The sequence below is a fragment of the Monodon monoceros genome, unplaced genomic scaffold (assembly GCF_005190385.1).
Source record: "Monodon monoceros isolate NGI ecotype Baffin Bay Population unplaced genomic scaffold, NGI_Narwhal_1 Super_Scaffold_21, whole genome shotgun sequence".
Classification (NCBI taxonomy): domain Eukaryota; kingdom Metazoa; phylum Chordata; class Mammalia; order Artiodactyla; family Monodontidae; genus Monodon; species Monodon monoceros.
The window spans coordinates 16,117,579-16,141,767 of NW_021703778.1; the positions used below are offsets into that span (position 1 = coordinate 16,117,579).

The 24,189-nt window shown below is 35.7% G+C and overlaps 1 protein-coding gene across 1 annotated transcript; it reads right to left on the reverse strand.

The window, feature by feature from the left end:
* Nucleotides 1-30: 30 nt before the first annotated feature.
* On the reverse strand, nt 31-24,044 carry ARL5B (ADP ribosylation factor like GTPase 5B). Its single transcript, XM_029236212.1, has 6 exons — nt 23,782-24,044; nt 11,745-11,805; nt 10,021-10,168; nt 7,019-7,102; nt 5,529-5,680; nt 31-2,150 (listed from the first exon to the last, which is right to left on the reverse strand). The coding sequence occupies exons 1-6, from the start codon at nt 23,828-23,830 to the stop codon at nt 2,102-2,104; spliced, it is 543 nt and encodes a 180-aa protein (XP_029092045.1). The 5' UTR covers nt 23,831-24,044; the 3' UTR covers nt 31-2,101.
* Between the last annotated feature and the right edge of the window lie 145 nt (nt 24,045-24,189).

Genomic DNA, 24,189 nt, shown 5'->3' on the forward strand with positions numbered 1-24,189 from the left:
TGTTAACACTTTCAATATAATGCTGATGCGGTAATATAAAAAAATAACCATATAATTTGACAGAAGAAAATGGAGCCAGCCAATCTTATTAGATACAAGAAAGATTTCATAATAACAACAAATACAGGAATATTAAATATGATTTTTCTCAGGACAGAATTCAGAGAATTATCCTCAGTATTCATGGCTAAACTATACAACCAAGATAGAAATTCTGGCAAAGTGTGCTATCATAATTTCTCCTGCCCCACCACCACATACACAACACAAAGCATCCATATTGATTCATGTCTGCTTTTCTCTCATGTTCTTGATTATGCATTGTATTAAAAACAAAATTTATCCTCTACCTGGTATAGAATCACTAAGAAAAAGGTTGAGAACAAGGTTAATGAACAACTGCTTCCCAAAGCCCAGAAAGCTTTCCTCTGGTCATTTCCAGTTCCAGGGTGTGCTACCACTAAACAGAAATCAGAAAAATGCTACCACATTCAACTACATTAATTAGACTAAATAGAATAAATCAAGTATAACTGAAAACAGCAAAATTTAAACCAACTTACGATAAAAAATATTAAAGTATCACTTTTGAACAGGTACTGATGTTCTTATGAACACTGAATCCTATTTTTGACCCAGATGAAAGAAAAATACTGCAAAAATAAAGTATTATTCTCTATGTGTGTTTTATCCCTTTCATAATAGCAAAATCACACATTTGAAATAAAGAGGATCAAAATTACAATACCTGTCCTCCCTCTTAAGGTATGCACTATTTAGATTACTGTTCATATTAGACGACTGCCTTGAAAATGTTTTAATGCTATCCAATAAGTATACTTTTGCTAGATTATGAGTTTTTAACTATTTAAAAAATTTTTAAGTTGTTAGTGTATTAAACTTGAGTCTCATAGTAATATTCTAAAAGCCATGATTAAATTCAGCAGTTTCCTATTATCCAGCAAAAGATCTTAGAACATGAGGCATAATTATACAAATGTCAGTTGTTTCAAGCCTATTACACTACAACCTCTAACAAATTCAAGGAAAGCCATATGGTTTTTTAAGTAATATACTGCTGGTGATAGAAATGCTGTAATAGACACGATTTCAAATTCTAAGAAATAAAATGAACTGTTTGTATTCCTGCTTTAGCTATTGCCCCAAGCAGATGCGGTGCCCCTTGCAAATGGAATAGTTGAAATTTTTGCTGATAATAAAGTTGTTTGTAATTGATAGTAAAATATATTCCAAGTGTCTTGGTTTAATTTTAGTGCTGGTATGCTTTAGTAACTTCCAATTGTTATATATGCATTGAATAATGTGACATTCTTAAAAATACCAGATTTATTCAAAATATTTACTATCAAAGTTGGGCTTTGAAATAAATATTTTATTTTGATTCGTTTTTAACCAAAACAAATCCTGTGCTGCAGGCAGAAAAGTGAACTTAATTCTTTTAGATAAATAGCCTACTTAATTTCCATGCTAACAGAAACTTAAAATTATTCCATGACTTGCAATAATGTGGGGGAAATTAACTCATTTAAAGGCAGTTCTCATGATGTTTCATCCTCCTCCTTAAATATATATCTTCTAGGCATATTTCTTTCTCATTTACAATAAGTTCTGCCCAAAAGATAAGTAGTTTACAGAGGGAGCAAATATTTAGTGCTGGGTAAGTTTGCAAACAGTACCTGATAATTTCCACTACTGCTCTGTCAAGCCATTGGTGGGGTGAGGGGGCAGTCAAGAAATGAAAGGAACTGGTCATTAAAGTTATTACAATACTTCAGAAAACATTAAACATATGATAAACATTTCTTACAAGGCAGTCGTTGAGTAATTAGAATAAGCAGTCAGAAGAATTCTGTTGCTGAAAATAGTTACACATTATGTTCATCCAACTGAAGATTAGTGCATTAAAAAAAAAAGTTAAGAAAAAATCTTTTATGTTCCAGTTCAGCTGCACTTGATTCAAGTGTTGCTCATAGAGGTTTGTGTTGTTATAAATTAAACATGCTGCTGCCTTAGCAGCCAAAGGTACTAGGAAAAATGTTCATGTCACAGAATAAATAGAGAGTCTCTTTCGAGCAAAAAGTTATCTCACACCAATCCGGGAGGTCATCCACTCTAGACCTTGGCATAACCTGAAACAAAAGACAAAAGTATTTTCAAAATGAAAAACTTTATACTTAAAAATTGAAAGTATACTTATTATTTTTAAGTCTTAACGCAAAAGTCGGTACTACAATAGTTATTCATACGTTTAACTGCCAACATTCAGGTAACACTATAATAAGTAGACTTTCTAAGTGTAAGATTATCTAAACAAAATGATACTAATCAGTTGAGAATTGTGGGAAACTGCTTTAGTTTCATCTTGAAGATACAGCTTTGGGGGTTTTGCCATTAAGACTATAACTATCCCACCCCCGCCTTAAGATTAACTAAACTGGGGGCGCGGGGTTCGGGGGTTTCTGCTCCCACTGGTGAGGTGTGCCTGGAATGGTGGATGTCGCACTGTGTGCTTGGTGGCTTGGTGAATGGATGCGGGAGAAAATGGTGGCCGCGTGGCTGAATGACCAGCCGGAGGTCTCCCACGCTGCAGCCACCTTGCCCAGATGAGGCCTCTGCTGATCCTGATGTGATGCCGCCTCCCTGTTCCTCCTCCTTGGAAACTTGTGCAAAGAGCTACAGCCATTCCATGGCCAGAAGATGGAGGCACCAAGATTTGGACGCAGTATACATTTTTACACTGACACTTCTCTGTCTGGCCTGATTCCCCTTTTTTTTTTTTTTTTGCGGTATATGGGCCTCTCACTGTTGCGGCCTCTCCCGTTGCAGAGCACAGGCTCCGGACGCGCAGGCTCAGCGGCCACGGCTCACGGGCCTAAATGCTCTGCGGCACGTGGGATCTTCCTGGACCGGGGCACGAACCTGTGTCCCCTGCATCGGCAGGCAGACTCTCAACCACTGCGCCACCAGGGAGGCCCCTCCCCTTTTTTAAAAATTTACTGAAGTATAGTTGATTTACAATGTTGTGTTACTTTCTTCTGTACAGCAAAGTGACCCAGATATATACATATATATAAATTTTTTCATATTCTTTTCCACCATGGTCTGTCACAGAATATTGAATATATAATAGTTCCCTGTGCAGTAGGACCTTGTCGTTTATCCATCCTATATATATCCATCCTATATATATTAGTTTGCCTCTGCTAACCCCAAACTCTCATTCCCTCCCTCCCCCCCACCTTGGCAGCCACAAGTCTGTTCTCTATATCTGCGAGTCTATTTTTGTTTTGTAGATATGTTGATTTGTATTGTATTTTAGATTCCACATATTAGTGATATCATATGATATTTGTCTTTCTCTGTCTGACTGACTTCTCTTAGTATGATAATCTCTAGGTCCATCCATGTTGCTACAAAGGGCATTATTTCATTATTTTTAATGGCTGAGTACTATTCCATTCTTTTTAATGGCTGAGTACTATGTACCACATCTTTTTGTCCATGCATCTGTCGATGGACATTTAGGTTGTTTCCATGTCTTGGCTATTGTAATGTTTCCCTTTTTTGAACCATCAGACTGTGAATTCATCAGACTGTGAATACAGATAATATCTTATTCATTTTGATGATCCCAGAACCCAGAGCTAGCACTGAGTATTTATGTTGAATTGGTTCAGCCACTATGGAGAACAGTATGGAGGTTCCTTAAAAAACTACAAATAGAATTACCATATGACCCAGCAATCCCACTACTGGGCATATACCCTGAGAAAACCAAAATTCAAAAAGAGTCATGTACCAAAATGTTCATTGCAGCTCTATTTACAATAGCCCGGAGGTGGAAACAACCTAAGTGCCCATCATCGTATGAATGGATAAAGAAGATGTGGCACATATATACAATGGAATATTACTCAGCCTTAAAAAGAAACGAAATTGAGCTATTTTTAATGAGATGGATAGACCTAGAGTCTGTCATACAGAGTGAAGTAAGTCAGAAAGAAAAAGACAAATACCATATGCTAACACATATATATGGAATTTAAGAAAAAAAAAATGTCATGAAGAACCTAGGGGTAAGACAGGAATAAAGACGCAGACCTACTGGAGAACGGGCTTGAGGATATGGGGAGGGGGAAGGGTGAGCTTTGACAGGGCGAGAGAGAGTCATGGACATATACACACTAACAAACGTAGTAAGGTGGATAGCTAGTGGGAAGCAGCCGCATGGCACAGGGATGTTAGCTTGGTGCTTTGTGACAGCCTGGAGGGGTGGGATAGGGAGAGTGGGAGGGAGGGAGACGCAAGAGGGAAGACATATGGGAACATATGTATATGTATAACTGATTCACTTTGTTATGAAGCAGAAACTAACACACCATTGTAAAGCAATTATACCCCAATAAAGATGTTAAAAAAATAAATAAATAAAATGCATAACTAATATGAAAAAAGATTTATTAATAAATAAATGCTTATTTATGAAAAAAAAAGATTAAACTGAAACCACTATAGAAAGACGGCAGGAATTTCACCCTACTCTCCTAAATGCTAAAGAATGGAGTGCTTATGGCCTAGTCTTAAAAGTACACATCAAAAAAGTCAACATACAGCTATTATATTACAAGCTATTTCTAGTATCAGAAATAATGAGAAGGTCAGTTTGATTTGAAGATAAATAAGTTCCTAGAGGGCTTCCCTGGTGGCGCAGTGGTTGAGAGTCCGCCTGCCAATGCAGGGGACACGGGTTCGTGCCCCAGTCTGGGAAGATCCCACATGCCGCAGAGCGGCTGGGCCCGTGAGCCATGGCCACTGGGCCTGCGCGTCCGGAGCCTGTGCTCCGCAACGGGAGAGGCCACAACAGTGAGAGGCACGTGTACCGCAAAAAAAAAAAAAAAAAAAAGTTCCTAGAAATAAACTGGGTAAACCATATATAACACACTGGGTTCTCCTTGGCCTATGTCCAAACTCAAATTCTTAGGAAAGGAGGAATACATTAGAATGGCGTTTATCTTAAATGTTTGTTGTTTAGAAGCATGCCTCCAAAAATGACTCCTGATATATAAAGAAGATGCACTCTTGTGGAAAGCTGGGAGTTTAGGCTTAATTAAGCCCTTGCAGAAAACGTGAATTTTTTTGAAGCTTCCTCTTTCATTCAGGTGACATTACAGTTTTTTCCCAGTTAGTTAATGATAAAAACAAGAAATGAACAACTGAAAATCTAGACTGTGAAAACTTAATTCAAAAGTTTGTTCTTGCCCTTTTTTGGTGAAACATTCCATTTACACGAAACGTTACAAAAAATTTGTCAGTAACTTTGTTAAATTGTAATTTAACAATAGTAATTGACTAAAATTATTCCAACCTTGTAAGCCTGAGACACAATATAAAAACTATCTTTAAAAACAAAAATGGAACAGGATTCAAAGAAGAAAGAAAGTTGGCCGAAAAAAGTTGCAAGAAATTTGAAAGAAGTCATACCTCCGCTCACACTGATGAGTACTTACCCTTCTCCTGTTAAAGCACAGCAGGACTGAATGTGCCATGGATGATCCTTAATTGAACTGAGGGTGAGGTATTTAGAGATTTCAGCTGCTGTCATACACCCTTTCATATCCTGTTTATTGGCGAAGATAAGGACTGCAGCTTTCCGTAAATCCTGCAATCAACATGAAATATTTCTAATATGTGAAATATCAAAATTCAAATTAAAGTAATGAAGCAGGAGCATAAAATATGCCCTACTGAACAATTATAATGAAATCTTTCTACTTTAAAATAATCAGGCACTACTATGTAATATAAAAATTTTGTTGAAATAAAAATAAATGACCTCAAATAACCATGATTTAATGATTTACTCTAACAAAGACAGATTAATATAAACTAGATATTAAAAATTATTTTTCTACTATTGGGCCAAATGGGTCAGACTAAAAGTAAAATAAACCTGAATCTGAAATAATGACTTAAAACTATACGAGCAATATTCTAATAGGCAAGTATAGTATACACTGCCAAATACTACAGAATTTCTCCAAAATTTAAAGGAGAGTACTGAAGGTAAGGGCTGAGCAATACTTACTACTTAAAGTCTTTGTACAACCTAAGCTCAGTGATTAATGTTCACTGCAGAATTGTTTATACTATCAAAACATTAGAAGTAACTTAAATGTTCATTAATAGAAGAACAGATCAAGTGTGGTTATCTTCTTACAGTGAAATACTATGTAGTTGTTAAAAGGAATGAACTAAAGTTGTACATACTACCATGGATAAATCACAGTGTTGTGCAAAAACCCTCCAAAACCAAGTTACAAAAAGATTACACATACACACACACACACACACACACACAGACACAATACCATCATATAAAGTTTTATGAACATGAAATATAATATTCTGTAGAACTGACAAGTACATAAAAATGTAGCAAAAAGATCAAGATACGCACAGGAATAATAATCACTACTTTTAGGATGGTGGAATTCTTTTAGGATTCTCTGAGAAACAAGGGAAGGAAATCAGATTGAAGAGGTCTCATAAGATAATTAATATCTTATGTTGACTAGTGGGTGCATGAATGTGTTTTATTATCTAAGTCTTTCGTATATATGAACTATTTAGAATTAAGTGATCCCAAATTATTCACTAAAGAATTTTCAGTTATTATAAACTGTAGGGAGGAAAAAAACCTTAAATTTTCCTTTCTCTTGCCTCAATTTATCAGACTTTTAAAGGCATGACTAAGTAGTTTTAACTTAGAAAAATATTTTCAGTAATGGTATTAGTCTCCAAATTAATGTGTTCGGTTTTCTTAAGTTTGAAAAAAGTATTAAAAATTTTTGACCTCATGACTTTCATCAATTTGATATATAAAACTTTGTTAATGATGAAATAATCAACAGCAGAGGACATTAATCTTTGTGAAAAAGCTAAACCAGTGTACAGATACCTTACTCCATTTGTTTTACGTTTGCTTTTCAAAATTTACCTCGTGAGCCAACATTCTATATAATTCTTCTTTCGTAATAGCTAGTCGTTCCCTGTCAATGCTGTCAACCACAAGAATGATGAACTAGAAGACAAGTAAAAAGAAAGAAAATTAAATGGGATGTTGAAGTTTTCTGCAAAACTACTCTAAGTGCTAGAAGTACTTTCTATTATGACATCATCACTATAAAATGTCCACTGCTTTTTCATCATAGTTTATATTATACTGAATCACATCAAGCAGTAAAATCCAAATGTTAATAAGAAAAATAACTCACAACTTCAACAAATAAAAACCATGCTGGAAAAGGTGATGTTTGAATATACAATACGCCCTAATATGTACTAAGATGTATTTTAAAATGCAGGTAAAAAAACTAATTTTTAAAAAGAAAGTCACAGTAATTTATTCCTTCACTAAAACTTAAACGTACTCTGTAGCGGGCTTCCCTGGTGGCGCAGTGGTTGGGAGTCCCCCTGCCGATGCAGGGGACGCGGGTTCGTGCCCCGGTCCGGGAGGGTCCCACATGCCGCGGAGCGGCTCGGCCCGTGAGCCATGGCCGCTGGGCCTGCGCGTCCGGAGCCTATGCTCCACAACGGGAGAGGCCACAACAGTGAGAGGCCCGCATACCGCAAAAAAAAAAAAAAAAAGTACTCTGTAGTCATTCAAGCAAACAATAATTATTTAAGACAGTCTCCTGCCTATTAGAAAGAAGTTAATTTCAAAGAAAAAGAGACACATTTGTAAAACAACTAATGAATAAGACATTTTTACATAAAATATCAACAATAAAAACGCAAGAAAAATGTGCTAAATAGAAATATATATATATACTTGGGTGTTAATAATACTCTAAAGAAGATGCAGGTGAAATTAAAGAGCGCAAAGAGAACAGGAGAAAGCTATTGGTAATGGTGTAAATGAAAAAAGGTGTGTTACACATTCAAAATAAAGCATCTTTGCGGGCTTCCCTGGTGGTGCAGTGGTTGAGAGTCCGCCTGCCGATGCAGGGGACACGGGTTCGTGCCCCGGTCCAGGAAGATCCCACATGCCACGAAGCGGCTGGGCCCGTGAGCCATGGCTGCTGAGCCTGTGTGTCCGGAGCCTGTGCTCCGCAACAGGAGAGACCACAACAGTGAGAGGCCCCGGTACCGCAAAAAAAAAAAAAAAAAAAAAGCATCTTTGTTAAGAAAAATAAGAAGATACAATGAGAAATGGCCCCTAAATTGAACATTTTATGCAGAAGAAAAAGTTAAGAAATGAGATTAAATGGTTTTGAGGGTTATAGAAGAGGAGTGAGTAAAATAGGAAGGGTAGAATCAGATTGTTCAAATGACTACAATTTGGGAAAGAGACAACTAGAGTAACCTGAATATAAACTAACAAGGGCTTAGAAAGAGATACAAGGAAAGAAAATAGAGGGGATAAATATAAGAAACATGGCAAAGTCAGAATAGACAGAATATGGGGAAGTAACTCTGTAAGTTAATGAGAGGAAGATGTCAGAAATTAGTCAACAACTGTAACTTGCTGTATTAAAAGGGAGACTTTTCAGCTTTTGGATGATGCCTCCATGCAAAGAATTTAAGAAGCGAGATAAGTAGGGTGAACAAAGTGGTTGGAGAAACACCACATAGATAAGATCCCTACCTGGAATCTAAGACTGCAAATGCTATGTGCCATGCTGGTGTGCTACATGAAAGGTCAAAGGATCTTTGTAGTAATTTTGATATTCTTGTAGAAATAGTATATAAGAACATTTCATATAAATGGCGTCACTAACAATGTATGTCTTTCTGGACCCATGTGAAATCTTCTAGAGTGTTGACAATTTCAAAAAACTACCATTTAGTAATGCTGTCAATATACAGGGATCAGTTAGAACCAACTTTGACCTATTCACCAAAGATAACTGGTCTTTTCACACTTGGGGTTAATTCTGAGCTCTGAAAAAATAACAACAGCTATGCTAAAATGTTGTTCTTCCCTCACTCTCTAACACATTTTAGTTTCAGAACGTTATTTTACTGTAGAAATATATATTAAACTAACCTATAACCATAAATATTAGCTCACCAACCTATCCTCCCTCGCAAATAGAAAAACAATTAAGTGCGGCCACAGCTGCTGCTTATCTATGATATGCCGTCTGGTTTGACCAGTCATACACTGCACTGGAACATATACACACATACACATAGGCTATTACAATGTAAATCTAGAGGAATACATGTTTTTTTATTTTAAAAGGCAACTTATTCACCAAAAATTCCTTGCATCAACACTTCCACCTCCTCCGCAATCCCCCTCAAAAAAAAAAAAAAAAAAAAACCTCAAATTTTAAGAGGTTTCATTATAGAAAAAGTAATTGGCTTGGTACCTCTTTGTAAAGAAAAATTATGAATGCAATTGTGCATTAGTATTCCTGAAGATAAACCTCTCTCAATAGCACTGCATGGTTTAAAAAAAAAAAATCTGAGAAGAAATAAAAACAGATATAGAAGATATTCCAGATTTGTTCCCCGGGTTGACTCCAATGATGAAAATAAGTGACAAAGAATGCTAGGGGGATGGCTTGCAATCATTTGCTTTTTAACTATAATCTCACCAAAAATTTGAATGTGCAATTCATGTTATTTGAAAATCCTATATTAAATTATGCTTAAAATATTTTATTCCTCCTCTAACTAACTAGGGCCTCTCATAAAGTTGGGAAAGGTTATATAATTTATCTTAGTGTCTGCTTTCTCCAACAATGGAGATATTATAGTATTGCCCTGAGGATGAATTGAGAGAGCCTGACAACAGTAAGCACTCCACTAATAATAGCTCCCATTACTCTTCTGACTTGCCTTTTTTCTTTTATTTGAAAACCTCAAATTCCTTACAAAAAACGATCGTATTAAAAGGGAACTGTCACTATGCCTTATGTACAGCCTATCTGTCTTCTGGGTTTACCCGTTAATTCTTTTCATTCAGATTCCGAAGTAACTTTAGTATACCTCTGTGTTTGAGTAATACGTGTTCCAGGATGATCGCAGTGACTCTTGACCACCAATATCCCACATAAGAAAATGAGTGTTCTTCACAACTATTTCTTCAACATTGCTTCCTATGGTTGGAGATGTATGAACCACTTCATTCATTAAGCTGTTAAAAGACAGACACCATAAAAGCTCTTTTGTAAATCTTGAGAACCTGAAGCAAGTTTTATCTCTGTATTTTTATACGAATCAACCTTCCTTACCTGCACCAATGATGGTAATCACTAGCAACAAAACTAGAACCTTGGAGAACATTTGTGCAAATACCTAGACAAAGAACAACTCCTGAAGAAAGGCAGTTTTTTTGTTCTTTTAATGGAATAAACTACAGGCTTGATCTGGGCAGAAGGGAACTGTGTGGTGTGAGTTTGCATTTTCGTGGCCAAAATGCCAATAACCCCATGCCCTGTTATCGGTTAGAGCAGAATCAATCCCCCATCCTGAAAGAGCAAGTTTCCAGGGGACTGTGTCATCAACACTTGCAAAGTAGTAACCACTGAATAGTAGGCTATCATTTTAAAGACTGTCTATGTGAGAAAAGACACTTAGCTCAACCATAAAAATCAGTGCATGCCTATTAACGAAAACTACAGTCTATGGGCAAATGAAAAGTTATTTAGAACACTGATGCTCATATCACATGTATTATCATACTCATTGGTTAAGCTACATTAATTCAACAAATACATATTTGCCTATAACATGTCAGTACTATGTTGGAAGAAGTCTGCAACTCTCCCTTGGGTTTAATATATGTATTTTTGAAGCTGTGTGCAAAATTATTTCAACAATGATGACAGGTTTCTGAAATGTTCATTTCTAATGTCCAAAGGCTGTGTCATATTAAATTACATAATGGCCAATGAATGAATGTTTTAAAGAAAAACGAGTAGTTATTCAACTCTGAAACAACAAGCCATAAGTTTGTGGCTTTTTAGCAGAGTAGCTGAAAAAAACATTAAGCACTGCTTAAGTGAAGTATTTCTGGAGAGCTGCCAGCTGATGTACTTAAGATGAGGTGGGAAGAGATAAGAAGCACACAATGGAGCACTGTATTTCATAACTATTTGTTAAATGCCTGGGACACAGATCCATTTCCACTGTTTAACAAGGATCATTTCATTGGCACTGAAAGGATAATGGGAGGTTGTCTGACAAGTGGCTGCTAAAAAATTTCCTTAAAGTATTAATGTATTTCTTTGAAAGTCTCAAGCCTCTCCCTGTTGCAAGCTACCAAAGCAATATTTTCAGGGGCGATCTTCATTTCTTTTGATTTGACAAGTCTGGGTATGTTAAAGAATTCCAGAACTATTAGTCAGGAGAGTAGCAATAGCTTCCTAGATCTATATCAGTCTATTTTACATGGACTTCAGAGGGGGAAGAACTAAGCAAAATGTACTTTATTCCTTCCTTCCAGCACTAGAATGTGTGCTTCATTTATTTTTAGTTTAATATTAATTCTTTCTTTCAAGGCTGGAAAAAGATGAGTGTTTTTGACTGTAGCAAACATATGGCAGTTTACCTTACTCACTTTTTAATAAATTTTGTGTTTGGTAAAACACAAAACCATGTGTTTAAGTTTTCCCATTATATTATAATGGTGTCTCATTCTTATTAATGATACAAAATTAGCTCCAATAACAAAAATAATAAAAACTGTTTAAATAAACACCCATACTTACAATTGATAAAGAATGGTAGTTTTCCCTGCGTTATCCAGTCCCACTATAATTACTTTGTGTTCTACAAAAAGAAAGCAAACCATAAGCATTTAACACTGCTGCATACTTCAATTACATGCTTTCAACAATGATTATTAGTTAGCCCTCTAATGAGAATCATTCACTGGATATTTACTCCTGGAATAAGATACCAGAAATAGAGAACTTCATGATGTCAAGGCTACTTGCCTTAAGTGAGGCAATCTATTAGGACGTTCTCTATCCATCTCTTATAAAAGAATGAGGGAGATGGCTAAGAGGGAGGCACAAGAGAACTTTGTCACTTTTGCTGAATTTGGGGGGAAAAACCCAAATACTAAACTTGATGAGACATTATGACTTAAAATGTAAGTAAAAATAAAAGTGTTTTACACACCTGCTTGCCCTCTCTACCAATCACATTAGCTTTTTATCAAGTTGTTTTTACAGCCAGATGTTTTCCTACCTAAATGTACCAAGATTTTTTCTTTTCACTTTAAAATACAATTGAAAACATAAAACTAAAGAGTTTTCCCTGTCAATAATAAGACACATAATTTCAACCAGTTTTCATTCCTTCCATTAATTTACAGATAAATAAGCAATTACTTAGTCTTCAAGGCTTTTTCAATCTGGGTTTTATAACTCTTTTGAGCAGATACTGTTTTCACTCTTTGTATACAACAAAAACCTCTTCAGTTCCCTCCTCTGGTGCCATCGGCTAAAAGTATCATTTCTTTCATAAGGATTTTTAAGGCCCATCTAATTATTCTGTTACTTGGTAGATATTTTGAAACATCCTTAGAACTCACAGGTCATCTTTTCTAGATTTTAAACTATACAGAATATATTGAAGATTCCTTTTCCCCAGGACAGAATGCTTAAAAAATTACTAGTGAAACTCAGCAGGGTATGCAAGGAAGTCACCATAAGAACCTCTGCACATAATCAACTGATTTGTAGTGTATCTGACACATTTCATACCAGATCCCTGCTGCTCTTGTTAACCTCTGATGAATATCAAAATTCTGATTATACATCTAATCAAATATCAGCTGATATTCCTAAAGTATCAATATTACATCAGTCAAAAAGAGGAGCCATAGTTCACAGACAAGTTCTTATATGACAAACCATCTTTCTATCTTCTCATGACCTGCATGCTGTAGGCACTGTCTATATTAATGCAGGACAAATGACATGGTCCTCTGGAAGGGCTATTTTCACTATGGCAGGAGCTACTTTGTAAAAAAATAAATAAAACTTGTTTGCTTATTATAACTCAGTATCATTCTCTCTTTCTGACTCTTTTGATTTGTATCCCCTAATTTCTAATGGAGCCAATCGAAGTGTTGCCCTGTTTCTGTCCCTTACAGTGTAAGAATGAGAGCACTCTTACCAGTGGAGGAACAAACATTCTAAATTTTGGTGACAGCTGGAAACTCCACCCACCCACGATCTGGAGACCATGTGGTCCCAGCAGCTTGAGAAGGAAGCCACTAGTATAAAGGTAATCTCAACCTGGGTGCAGATACTCCTGCTGGGAGGAGGGAATGGAAAGATAGTACCAGGTAGTACCATCATTGTTGAACTCAAGTGAACACCAGGGCCATTTTCAAACGTGCCTGCCCCTGGCTTCACATTTGTATTATAATGATGATCACAGTACTGAAGGCCTGTGATGGTAAAACTCATAAATAATGCATCATTTTGAAAGACTGGTCCCCCGTTTAAACTAAGTCAGGAATGACAAACCCTGAATGTAGATAGAGTATGAATTTCATTAAAGTTTCAAATGTTTGATTAACTTAAGGTTTTTTAAGGTGACTTTTCCTCCTCATTGATAGGCAAGTCTAGGAATTAAGACAAAACACAAAATTTCAACTCTGTCTTATGATGAAGTATGGATATCTATCCTTCAAGTAAACTGAGACCTATCTTCTGATGTTAAAATTGAGTTTATATAAAAAAGTAACAGTAAAGGAACAGCTAAGTGCTTAAAAGCATGAAATAAACAGAAGTTTATTTTAAATCTTTTCTTTGAAAGCTGTCTTTAACATTATCTATACAATAAGAGTAAAGTCAAGTTCAAAGAGCATTTACTAAACAAGTACAAAATAAAAGCTATTTGTACTCTATGCACAACTGTAATTCTTCCTTCTTTTTTCAAATGCCTCTGTTGTACTTAGCTGCTACTTGAGTATGTCAGTGACCAAAGACTTCATTCAGTTCACAAATGTTAGTAAAGTTTTTACCTATTAAAGGAACAATGAGAAAAATATGGAAAGTGATACATATTCTCCTGTTATTGAAAATAAAATTAATGTTGCTTTAAATGTCCCCAAGTGGTGGTATCTAGATTAATCAAGTATAAAGTTTCTTGAAGGTATTATTGAATCACAGTGCTCTATCAAATGTTCACATCAATACATACCAAAAGCATAACTACGATCACACAGTAGTGCATATTACTTGATGTTAAAAGGGGGCCCTCATGCTTGAAAAACATGACACAGGGGTGCTTGTTCTGTACTGCTGTCTTCCTGGTTGGGCATAATAAACAGGCCATATACAAATCTTATCTTATGTACTAAAACACAAAAGATCAACTAAGCTATGTAACTGTCAGAGTGATTTCCTATAGAGTAGCTTTGATAAAAACAATTTCCTTTGCCTGTCATAATTAACTAAAGCAGATGTGGAAAGATGGTTTTATTATGTATCTATCTAATAGGTTAAAAAAAAAACTTTCAAAATATATCAGTTATGGTTCAAGTCAGTCTCAAATTAAGGTGAGAAAGGCTTTATGCCAAAGGTCAAATTGTGAATTGCTGCCACTGAGAAAAACATGAAACGTTTTAACATCATTTTTATTTACAGAGCAGGAAGCAGAGATTTCCATTTCACTAAAATTGAAATTTCTAAAGTTATGAGGAGAAATTTATACAATTGTATACTTTTACAACTTCAACTGCTCCTCAATATGTATATCTAAGCCATATATTCTTAACTTCCAACTCTTCAAATTACTCTCCATGAAAACAAAATATTTAGTTGACGGACTGAAACAGTTATTTCTCAGTTAACCTTAAAGAGGGCAAACTATAACATGGATAATACTAAATTCTTTATTTCAAATGGACTTCACAAATGTAATTATAGAAAATTTACTTTTTCCCAATGTTTACCAATAGCATTATTAAAAAATATATGATGTTAGAGTAATAGGCTGACCATGCTTAGGGGTAGGAATGTGTGTGTTGGGGACGGGGTGTGTACAATTTAAGATGATTTGTGGATAGCTAAATAATTTGGGGTTAAGCATTACCATAAGAATCAGAGTTATAAGGAATCCAAATGCTTTAAAAGTGTCTGCACACCACGAGATGGTCACTTTGGGCATCTTATTTCACGAGAAATCTCTTCCAGGAGACCAAGCTGCACCTCTCCTCATAACAAAGGTGTGAGAAGAGTATTTCCAGTGTTACTAATGATGCATCTCCAGAGCCCAACACAAAGCAAGTTTATTTACATCAAATGAAGGAAAAGGTCCCATCACAGAGCTTTTGTTTAATTTTGACCAAGTGTTTACACATAAGTTTCTCTATTGGCTTGGCTTTGGTGTTTATTCTCTTGGATTTCCTTAAAAGCCAGCTTTACTTTTCTTTTCTTTTTTTTTTTTTTTAGGGAAGGCATAAAGACATGCCTTTACAGGATGAAGCTTCAAAGCAAATTAGTAAGCTCACTTGCTTGTAGACAAATACAGGTTAAATGGCTAACAAGAAAAATGATGAAAAAGGAACTTGAAAAAAAAAAAGCAGAAAAAAAAAACAAGAAAAGAAAGTTTCTCCCTCTACCCAATTAAAAAAAATTTTTTTATAAACTAGGTTTGTAGTTTTAGTACAGATACCAAACAAATAGAATTTGTAGTTTTAGTACAGAATAGCAAACAATGAAAACAGACTCACATGAGAAAAGCATTAGAGAAGCACTAAATATTGGCAGTGTTAATAAACTGTGAAATAATATGTTAACATTTATTTTATCATGTTAAAATTGGATATTGTTAAAATGTATGACAAAATGACTAACTTTTAATTTTGAGATATAAGATAGCCACCCAAATATCATGAAATAGGGATTGCTACCTTCTAGATACATACCTGCACTAAAATTGTTATATAATGAGGACAAGCCCTATGTGAACACAGAGTATGTAAACAACTATATAACTAAACAAATAAAAATGCCCTATGCCAAATCTGATGACTTAAAATTTGAAATACTGCATTTACAGAAAATAAGTTTGCATTATTGCAATAGGTAGGCAGTAAAATGTCAGAGGATGTGATGTCACAACCTGAGACCTGAAGGCCTGGACAGCAACGAGGAGCAGTCTGCCTCTTGGAGAGAACAAAAAGAAAGAAAAAGGAGAGCTATAAAAAACTCTGTCTTATATTATACTAATTATAGAATCATAAAATACCATAGCTTAGAAGAGACTGCAGAACGTGAGATCTACTCCTTCTCTCCCACTTCTTCATCAACAAATGTGTTACCTATATGGCAACTTTGAGGAACCCAGGTCTCCAAAAATGCACAAAACTACTGACCTGGGCCACCTTGCATATTTTACAGATAAAGAAATTACAGGCCTATGAAGTTAAAAAAAAAAAAAAAATCAACCCAAGATGCTATTTTCAGCAAAAATACACTTCAGGAATGAAGGGAAAAAAAGACATTTTCAGATAAAAGAAAACTAAGAGAATTCATTTACCTGCAAAACCACACTACAAAAATGGTAGAGTTCTTCAGCTTGAAAGGAAATTCACAAGACGGAAATTCAAAACATGAAAAATAGTAATGTGGGTAAATATAAGAGAAAATTTTACCCTCTCTTAAAACTTTAAAGAACATGTGATCGTCTATGGCAAAAATTATAACACCATATTGTGCAGTTTATAACATATGTAGATACAATACAAATAACATGTAAGCTGTATGGTTATAAACGACAAGGGAGGAGAGTATGCAATTACATATACAGTTTCAAGGTTCTTACACTTTACAAGTGTTACATTATTAACTCTAAGTAGACTGCAAAAAGGTAAGAACGCATGTTGCGATCCCTAGAAGAACCATAAAAATAATGTGAAAAGGAATTGCTTAGAAAGTCAATAAATAAATTAAAACAGAATTCTTAAAAAAATTAACAGTCAACCCAAAAGAAAGTGGGAAAGGAAGAATAGAGTAATAACAAAACAAACACAGATGGGACAAACAGAAAACAAATGGTAAAACAGTATACCTTAATATTTCACCATGCCATAAATCTAAGCACACTAATAAATTGGATAAACATTCCAATTAAAAGGGAGAGAATTTCACACTAGACAAAATAAACAAGATCCCAACATATGCTCTCTATAAGAGATGCACATAAAGATATAAAATATCTAAACAAAATTAACAACCACCTTAACCTAATAAACATTTATAGAACATTGCAGACAAATGCAGAATGCACATTCTTTTCAAGCGCAAATGGTATATGCACCAAAACAGACCATTTAGATGAACTATAGAAAGTCTCAATAAATTTGGGGGGAAGAAAAAAAGGAAAGCTTACAGAGCATGTTTCTGACCACAATGGAATTAAATTTGGAACCAAAAATAATCTATCAAGAAAAGTATGTGGAAACTATAACAGCACTCATAAATAAGCCATAGTTCAAAGAAGAAATTAAAAAGAAAAAATTTTTAAAATGTTTCCAACTGAATGAAATACAATATATTAAAATCTACGGAATAAAGCTAAGGCAGTACTTAAGAGGAACATTTACAGCCAGCTGTTTATATATGAAAGGAAAAAGAAACAAAAACAATGATGTTTATATATGAAAGGAAAAAGAAACAAAAACAATGACACCCAGCTAACCCTTAAGAAGGTGGGGGGAGGGGAGTAAAGCAAACTCAAAGTAAGCAGATGGAAGGAAATAAACAACAAGAATTAGTAAATTAGAAAACAGAGAAAATTAAAATCTTTTCTTTGAAAAGATTAACAAAACAAAGATGGGACTGACACCACCTTTAAAATTTACCATGAAGTCACTGCAAGAGAAGAGAAAGTCTAGAGATAAGAATCATCTGAGTTTCAACAAAGACTCCAAAGTAATTCACTGGTAAAGAAAAGTCTTCAGTCAATTATACTGGGACAAGCAGATACCCATGTAAAAAAATAATGAAGCCCAACCCCTATTCACATCATAACCTCAAAATAATCTGAGATGGCTCACAGACCTAAGCATAAAAGCTAAAGCTTCTAGATGAAAGGAACAGGACACAGAAAATAACAGCCATTAAAGAAAAATAATATAGAGAGAAATTGAGACTTCACCAAAACCAAAAACGTCCACTCAGCAAAAATCGCTATTAATAAAATGAATAGGGAAGCCACAGGATGGGGGTGGGGATGGGGGTATATTCACAAAACATATCTGACAAAAGACTCAATTCCGGGATATAGAAATAATTATAAAGAATAACTTTTTTGACCCCCCCCAAAAAAAAACTGGCAAAGGATTTGAACATTTTGCAAAGGAAGATATACAAATGGCCAATTAGCACATGAAGAAGTGTTTAACACCCAAAAATCATCACAGAAATGCAAATTAAAACCAAAATGAGATAATAACAGTACACATCCAACAGAATAGCTAAAATTAAAATACTGGCAAGGAAGCCTCAAATGTTGCTGGTGAAAGTATAAAAATGGTATAACCACTTTAGAAAACAATCTAACAGTTTCACAATATTATAACTCATCATGATGCAAATGAATAGACAACTGTGGTATATTCATGCATGGAATTACTTATAACAGATCTATGGGGAAAGCTTTCAGTGTGAAGGGCTAATATAAAAATAAATAGAAACAAACAAACAAAAAAACTAAGACACTTAGAAGACATAGCATTATGAAGCAACGCCACAAGAATAAAAAAATGTAGCAAATAAAAAGTTTTTATAAATTAGAATTATGATAGCTGAAAATAGTCAATAGGATTGGAAGACAAAGGAAATATCCCAGAACTCCAAAAAAAAGAGCCAGAAAAATGGAAAAGGATAATTGATAATCAATTTAGTGCCATATGACCAATAATATTTCCAGAAAAGTAGAGGAAGAAATCCTAAATTTAAGAAAGGAAGGGAGGGAGGGAGGAAGGGAGGGATGAAGGAGGGAAAGAATTCCTACAATGGAAAAAGGTGCAACTTTGTGTTGAAAAGGTCCAATGAATGAAGACACAACAAGGCACACCTCTTTCAAATTTAAAAATACCAGGGATAAATGGAAAATTCTAATATCTACTACAAAGAGAGGGACAAAATCAGAAAAGAATGATACTGGTCTTAACAACAACACTGGAAGCTGGAGGACAATGACAGTACCTTCAAAATTCTGAAAGAAACGTTTTCAACTTAACTATATCCAGCCCAATTATAAATCAAAAGTGAGGACAGACCAATATATCTTCAGATATTTGGAATCACAAAAAAAATGACCACTTTGGGCAACTTTGCAGGAAATTTCTGAAGGATGTACTTCATCAAAGTAAGAGTAAAGCAAGAAAAACGTTAAGTTCTAATAAAACAGAAAAGCAAAGGAAATTCCTAGAATGATAGATAGCAAGGACAAGTCCAGAACAGCTGTGTGGCGGGCACAGAGGAAAAACAGGTCCAATTTGGAGCAGGATGGAATACTGAGAGGGCGGGTAGGAAGGATAAATCATCTGATAGGTGTGATGTGTGTAAACTGTACAGAGAGCTTTTGGATGGCACGAAATGACTTAGCCAAATGTACAAAGAAAACTAAGGCAAAACTAAGGCAATGAGATATGATTATTTACTCTAGGGGGGAAAAAGCTGTAGAAAAAAGGGAAACATAATTACAGCACATTGTGGCTCAGTAGTAACAAAACTTTATAGTCACAAAAATGAAAAGATACAGAGTGTGGATTAAGCCAAAATACTATATTGGGATAACAAATATAATGTTATATGTTGATTTATATCTCAATTCTTAAAAAAAAAAAATTACAGTGTTTAAAATTTCCACATACGTATATTATCCAGAAATGTGGAAGTATATGCTGGGAAAAAAGTTAAGAGATTAAAGAGAGCTGACGAACACACATCATTTTCAGACTTTAGCATTATATAACTTTTTAAAAAGAATATGTATGTGTTACTTCAATATAAACTTTTTATGTTTGAAAAACAAAACAAAAAATTGAACAAAAGCTTTTGTAATGAGGATACAACAGCGAATAAGACAAAGTTCATGCCTCAAGAAGTTTATTTCTATTGAAACAGACAACAAGTAAACAAATAAACTTATCATATGATTACAGGTAGTGATAAACTTTACTCAGAAAAACAAAGGGTTAAAACATAGAGACTGAATGTTGGGGAGGTAAGAGTGGTCAGGGGAGGAAAGGGCTCTCTGAGGAGTGCCATTTGATCAGAAGTCTGAACCATTTGAAGGTATGAATAAAGTGGGTTCTGGAAAACAGGGAGCAGACAGTGGTAAGTTTAAGTTTGGTGTGTTTGAAACTAGCAAAAAGAACAGAATTAAGAGCAGAATACTAACAGGAGACATCAGATGTAAGCCATCAGAAGTGAAGAACAATAACGATGACATACAAATTGGATATCAGTGCTCAAAATGATACCATGAAATTCACCAATGAGAAAGAAATGATGAGATAATGAAATTAAGTTAAAATGTCATTGTTTTTGGTTCTGAAAATGAACTACAATTAAAATCATATTCCATTCATTCTTAAGTCTGGATAAAACAAGAAATAACTGACAGAAAAAGACCAAGGTCTATGAAAGTTTAAAAAGAAGTTTAAAAAAAAGGAACGCTCAACTTCTGAGGTGAATCTAAAGATAGATATACACGTATGTATTTTATATAGGCATAACCTCACTTTATTGCACTTCGCAGGTATTTCGTTTTATACAAATTGAAGGTTTGTGGCAACCCTGCGCTATCAGATGATAGTTAGCAATTTTTAGCAATAAAGTATTTTTAAATTAAGATATGTACATTGTTTTTTAGACATAATGCTATTGCACATTTAAAGACTGCAGTATAGCCTAAACATAACGTTTATATGCACTGGGAAACCAAAAGAAATTGTGTGACTTGTTTTATTGCAGTATTCGCTTTATTTTGGTAGTCTGGAACCGAACCCACGATATCTCTGAGGTATGCGTGTACAACACACATAAACAAACACAAAGATATATACAATAATGTCTAAAAAAGATAATCAGATTTGAAATTATTTCCTTCAATTGATAAGTGCATTCAAGTAATCAGTCTTCTAGCTTAAAATCAAGCAATACAAAATCACAGAGACTAAGAACGTAGTTTGTAACAGCTTTATTTAGAGGATACATGCTTTTAGTATACTTATTCCCAGAAAGGTATCAAATTTATAAGAAGATGCTTGGTGCTCTAAAATACTACAGGGAAAAATGTTGGAAGAAAGATAAGGGAAAGGAGTATTTAAGGTAATATAAGCCGTCGTCAACTCTGCCTGTACATTTGAGTCATCTTGGCATTGATGCCCACGGCGCTCCACCCCATTCTGATTTAACTGATCTGAGGTGGGGCATTGGGCATACTATGCGACCAAGACTGAGTGATTAGATGTGTCACTCTAATCACTGGATTAGATGTGTCACAGTGGTAAAAATGGAAAATGCTGAGATTGTCAGGTGATACATACAGAAAGTAAAAATACAGGACTCAAAGTATCAATCTGATCACATTATTCCCCTGCTTTAAAACAACATACATGACCAAACTCTAATGGCTCGGCTCCCATGGCTTGCAGTTCAACGTCTTAGTCTACACGCAAGGCCCTCTGTGATCTGGTTCTCCTAGCTACCTCTTCAACCTCATCTCCTCTAACTCCCCCACAGGCAAACTAAAATACAGCCAAACTAAACTATTTTCAGCTTCCCTCAATGCACCAAACTATTTCATTCCTCTCCCATTTGCGTATTAGTCCTTCTGCCTAGAATAACATAGCATGCCTTGTAAACACCTACTTATCGCTGAAGTCCAAGTATACCTTTTTTTGTAAAGTCTTCCAGGAACCACCTGAGAAAAAATTAATCACTTCCTTCTTGTTGACCATCACCATGCTTTTATACATACCTGTGAAATAATTTACCATGCTACATCTTTTTTTTCCCCAATCTGTCTCATTTACTGATTCTTGAGTACTTTGAGAGCAAGTTATATGTTAACTTTTCTGTATTTTAACCTTTGCGTCTCCTAGGCCTAACTCTGATGACTGGGTTATGGCCTATGACTAAATGTTAGTTGCATGAATAAATGGGAATAAAATGACAGAATAACCACTATGTAGTTCTAAATTTTCAACAGGGAAGTTAAAGGGAAAGAAAAATTCTCAACAGTAATGGGGATTTAAGAGGACTAAACAATTGTGTGACTACAAAGGTAGCCCATGAATGTCTTTCATCATCTGCCGAATTTTCCCTCTACATCCTTCATTCCTGTCTAGTCTGATTAAGAAAGCCTAAAAAAACACCAAAAACAAAAAGATACACAACAGTAATAGAGAGGAGAGAAAAGGGAATGGGACAAGTTACACAGGGAGAACCAACGACTTTGGTAATGTTTTATTTCTTAAACTATGGGAAAAGATAAGCAGGTGATTATTAATCTTTATACTTTTAAACATGTCTTAAAAAGCTGCTTTACATAGTAAATTCATGTAACAAGGATTAGAAAATATAAACTACTGAAAAAAATGTATTAAATTTATGGATAATATCTATAAGGAAAAAAAATGTATGGAGTTAAATTCTGGCCACTTTGAAATCACTTGATAAGTGCTATCTGCAGTAATTTCGTTTATACACACACATGTATATGCGTATACGTGTATATGCGTATGCATATATCTATCTTTATTAACTTGTAACTTTGAAAAAGGCTATTTTACTATTCTTATCGACCTACGGAACAAGTGACTAAAACCATTTCATTCTGTTCATAACTTCTTAAATCCAAAGAAAAAATGCCGCATTAGCAGTAACAAATTGGTATCATCATAAAACACTGGCTTTTATTACGCCCGGGTATTAAATGCAAAATGAAACTATTTGAGTTTTAAAACTGGTTTCAGTTAGTGAGAAAACACTCTGTTAAAAGAATGCCTAAAACTTTACCTATTCCCGGCCCTTTTTATCTGGGTATTTTCTCTCTTCAGAAGCCATCACATCTCATTCACTATGACTCAGAACAGGTTTTACAACTTCTTGGCCCTTTGGACTTGCAACTTTTAGACGTCTCAGAACCAGTTCTAGACCAATTACGGATACGCAATATCCTACATAGAACCAAAAGCATTTCGTTTTCCAACATCGAAGAAAGGAATGAAGGGTTTAGGACGAAGATTTCCAGAAACTGGTGTATCTCAATAGGACAACTCATTCCCGAGTCCTGGAAAGCAGGCGAAATCAGAGAGAACGTGAAGGCGCACTGGCTTAAAGAGCAGGGCGCAAAACAAAGCATCATTAGTAATTAAAAAAAAAAAAAGTTGATTGCTTTCTGGGTGGACACTTATCCTGGGGCAAGACTTAGGATGCTTAATAGAGATGGAAAAGGCCCTCCAAGTGCCTCCGGGTATCATTAGGTGCTTTCCGCTTTCCTTCTCTAAAATCCCCAAATTCTTGGTTTGGATCCAGGGACACCAAATGCCCCCTTTTCTGACATTCCATTTCTCCCAACCATCACGTTGCACCTTCTTCCAGCCTAAAATAGTGAGTTTCTACCCACCTCCTCGACTAAGTCACTTCTCTGAGTCTCAGAACGTTTGTGTCCACCTAGAAACCTGTCTCCCCTCGGCTGTCCCCTTCGGCGGCTAGACCTCTGCCTCGGATTCGAGCCGTTGCGCAGCTCCATCCTTCTCACCTTGGTTACAGAAGAGGCTCCACAGTTTAGCGAAGATCAGCCCCATCATGAGCACCTGGGCGGGCCACGGGGTTCCCTCAGCAGCAGGTGCCGCTGCGCCGGGCCCCCCACCGCGGCGCTGGCCGTGGGGAACCAAGGAGAAGCCGACTGGGACCACGCGGCGACAGCACTGGTTGGCGGAGAAGCCGCGATCAGCCGCTCAGCTACCCGTCAGAAAACGCCGTGCCAAGTCCCTGCCCGAGAGTCTTTTGTTCGAGTCCACTGAGCCCAACGCCGACCCGTAGTCCCTTCGGTCTGAACCCACCTACCCACCAGAGCCTCAACTAGCCTCAAGCCCCGCCTCCGCTCCGCCTCCCCTCCCGATCCCAGGACCACCCATCTCCGGAAGGACGGGGCCGGAAGTCGGCG

Coding starts and splice junctions, on each gene's coding strand:
- ARL5B (XM_029236212.1), bottom strand. CDS start 23,830: ATGATGGGGCTGATCTTCGCTAAACTGTGGAGCCTCTTCTGTAACCAA. Junction 7,103..10,020: donor CGTATTACTCAAACACAGAG/GTATACTAAAGT, acceptor CTTGTCTTCTAG/TTCATCATTCTTGTGGTTGA. Junction 2,151..5,528: donor TGTGCTTTAACAGGAGAAGG/GTAAGTACTCAT, acceptor CTTTTGTTTCAG/GTTATGCCAAGGTCTAGAGT.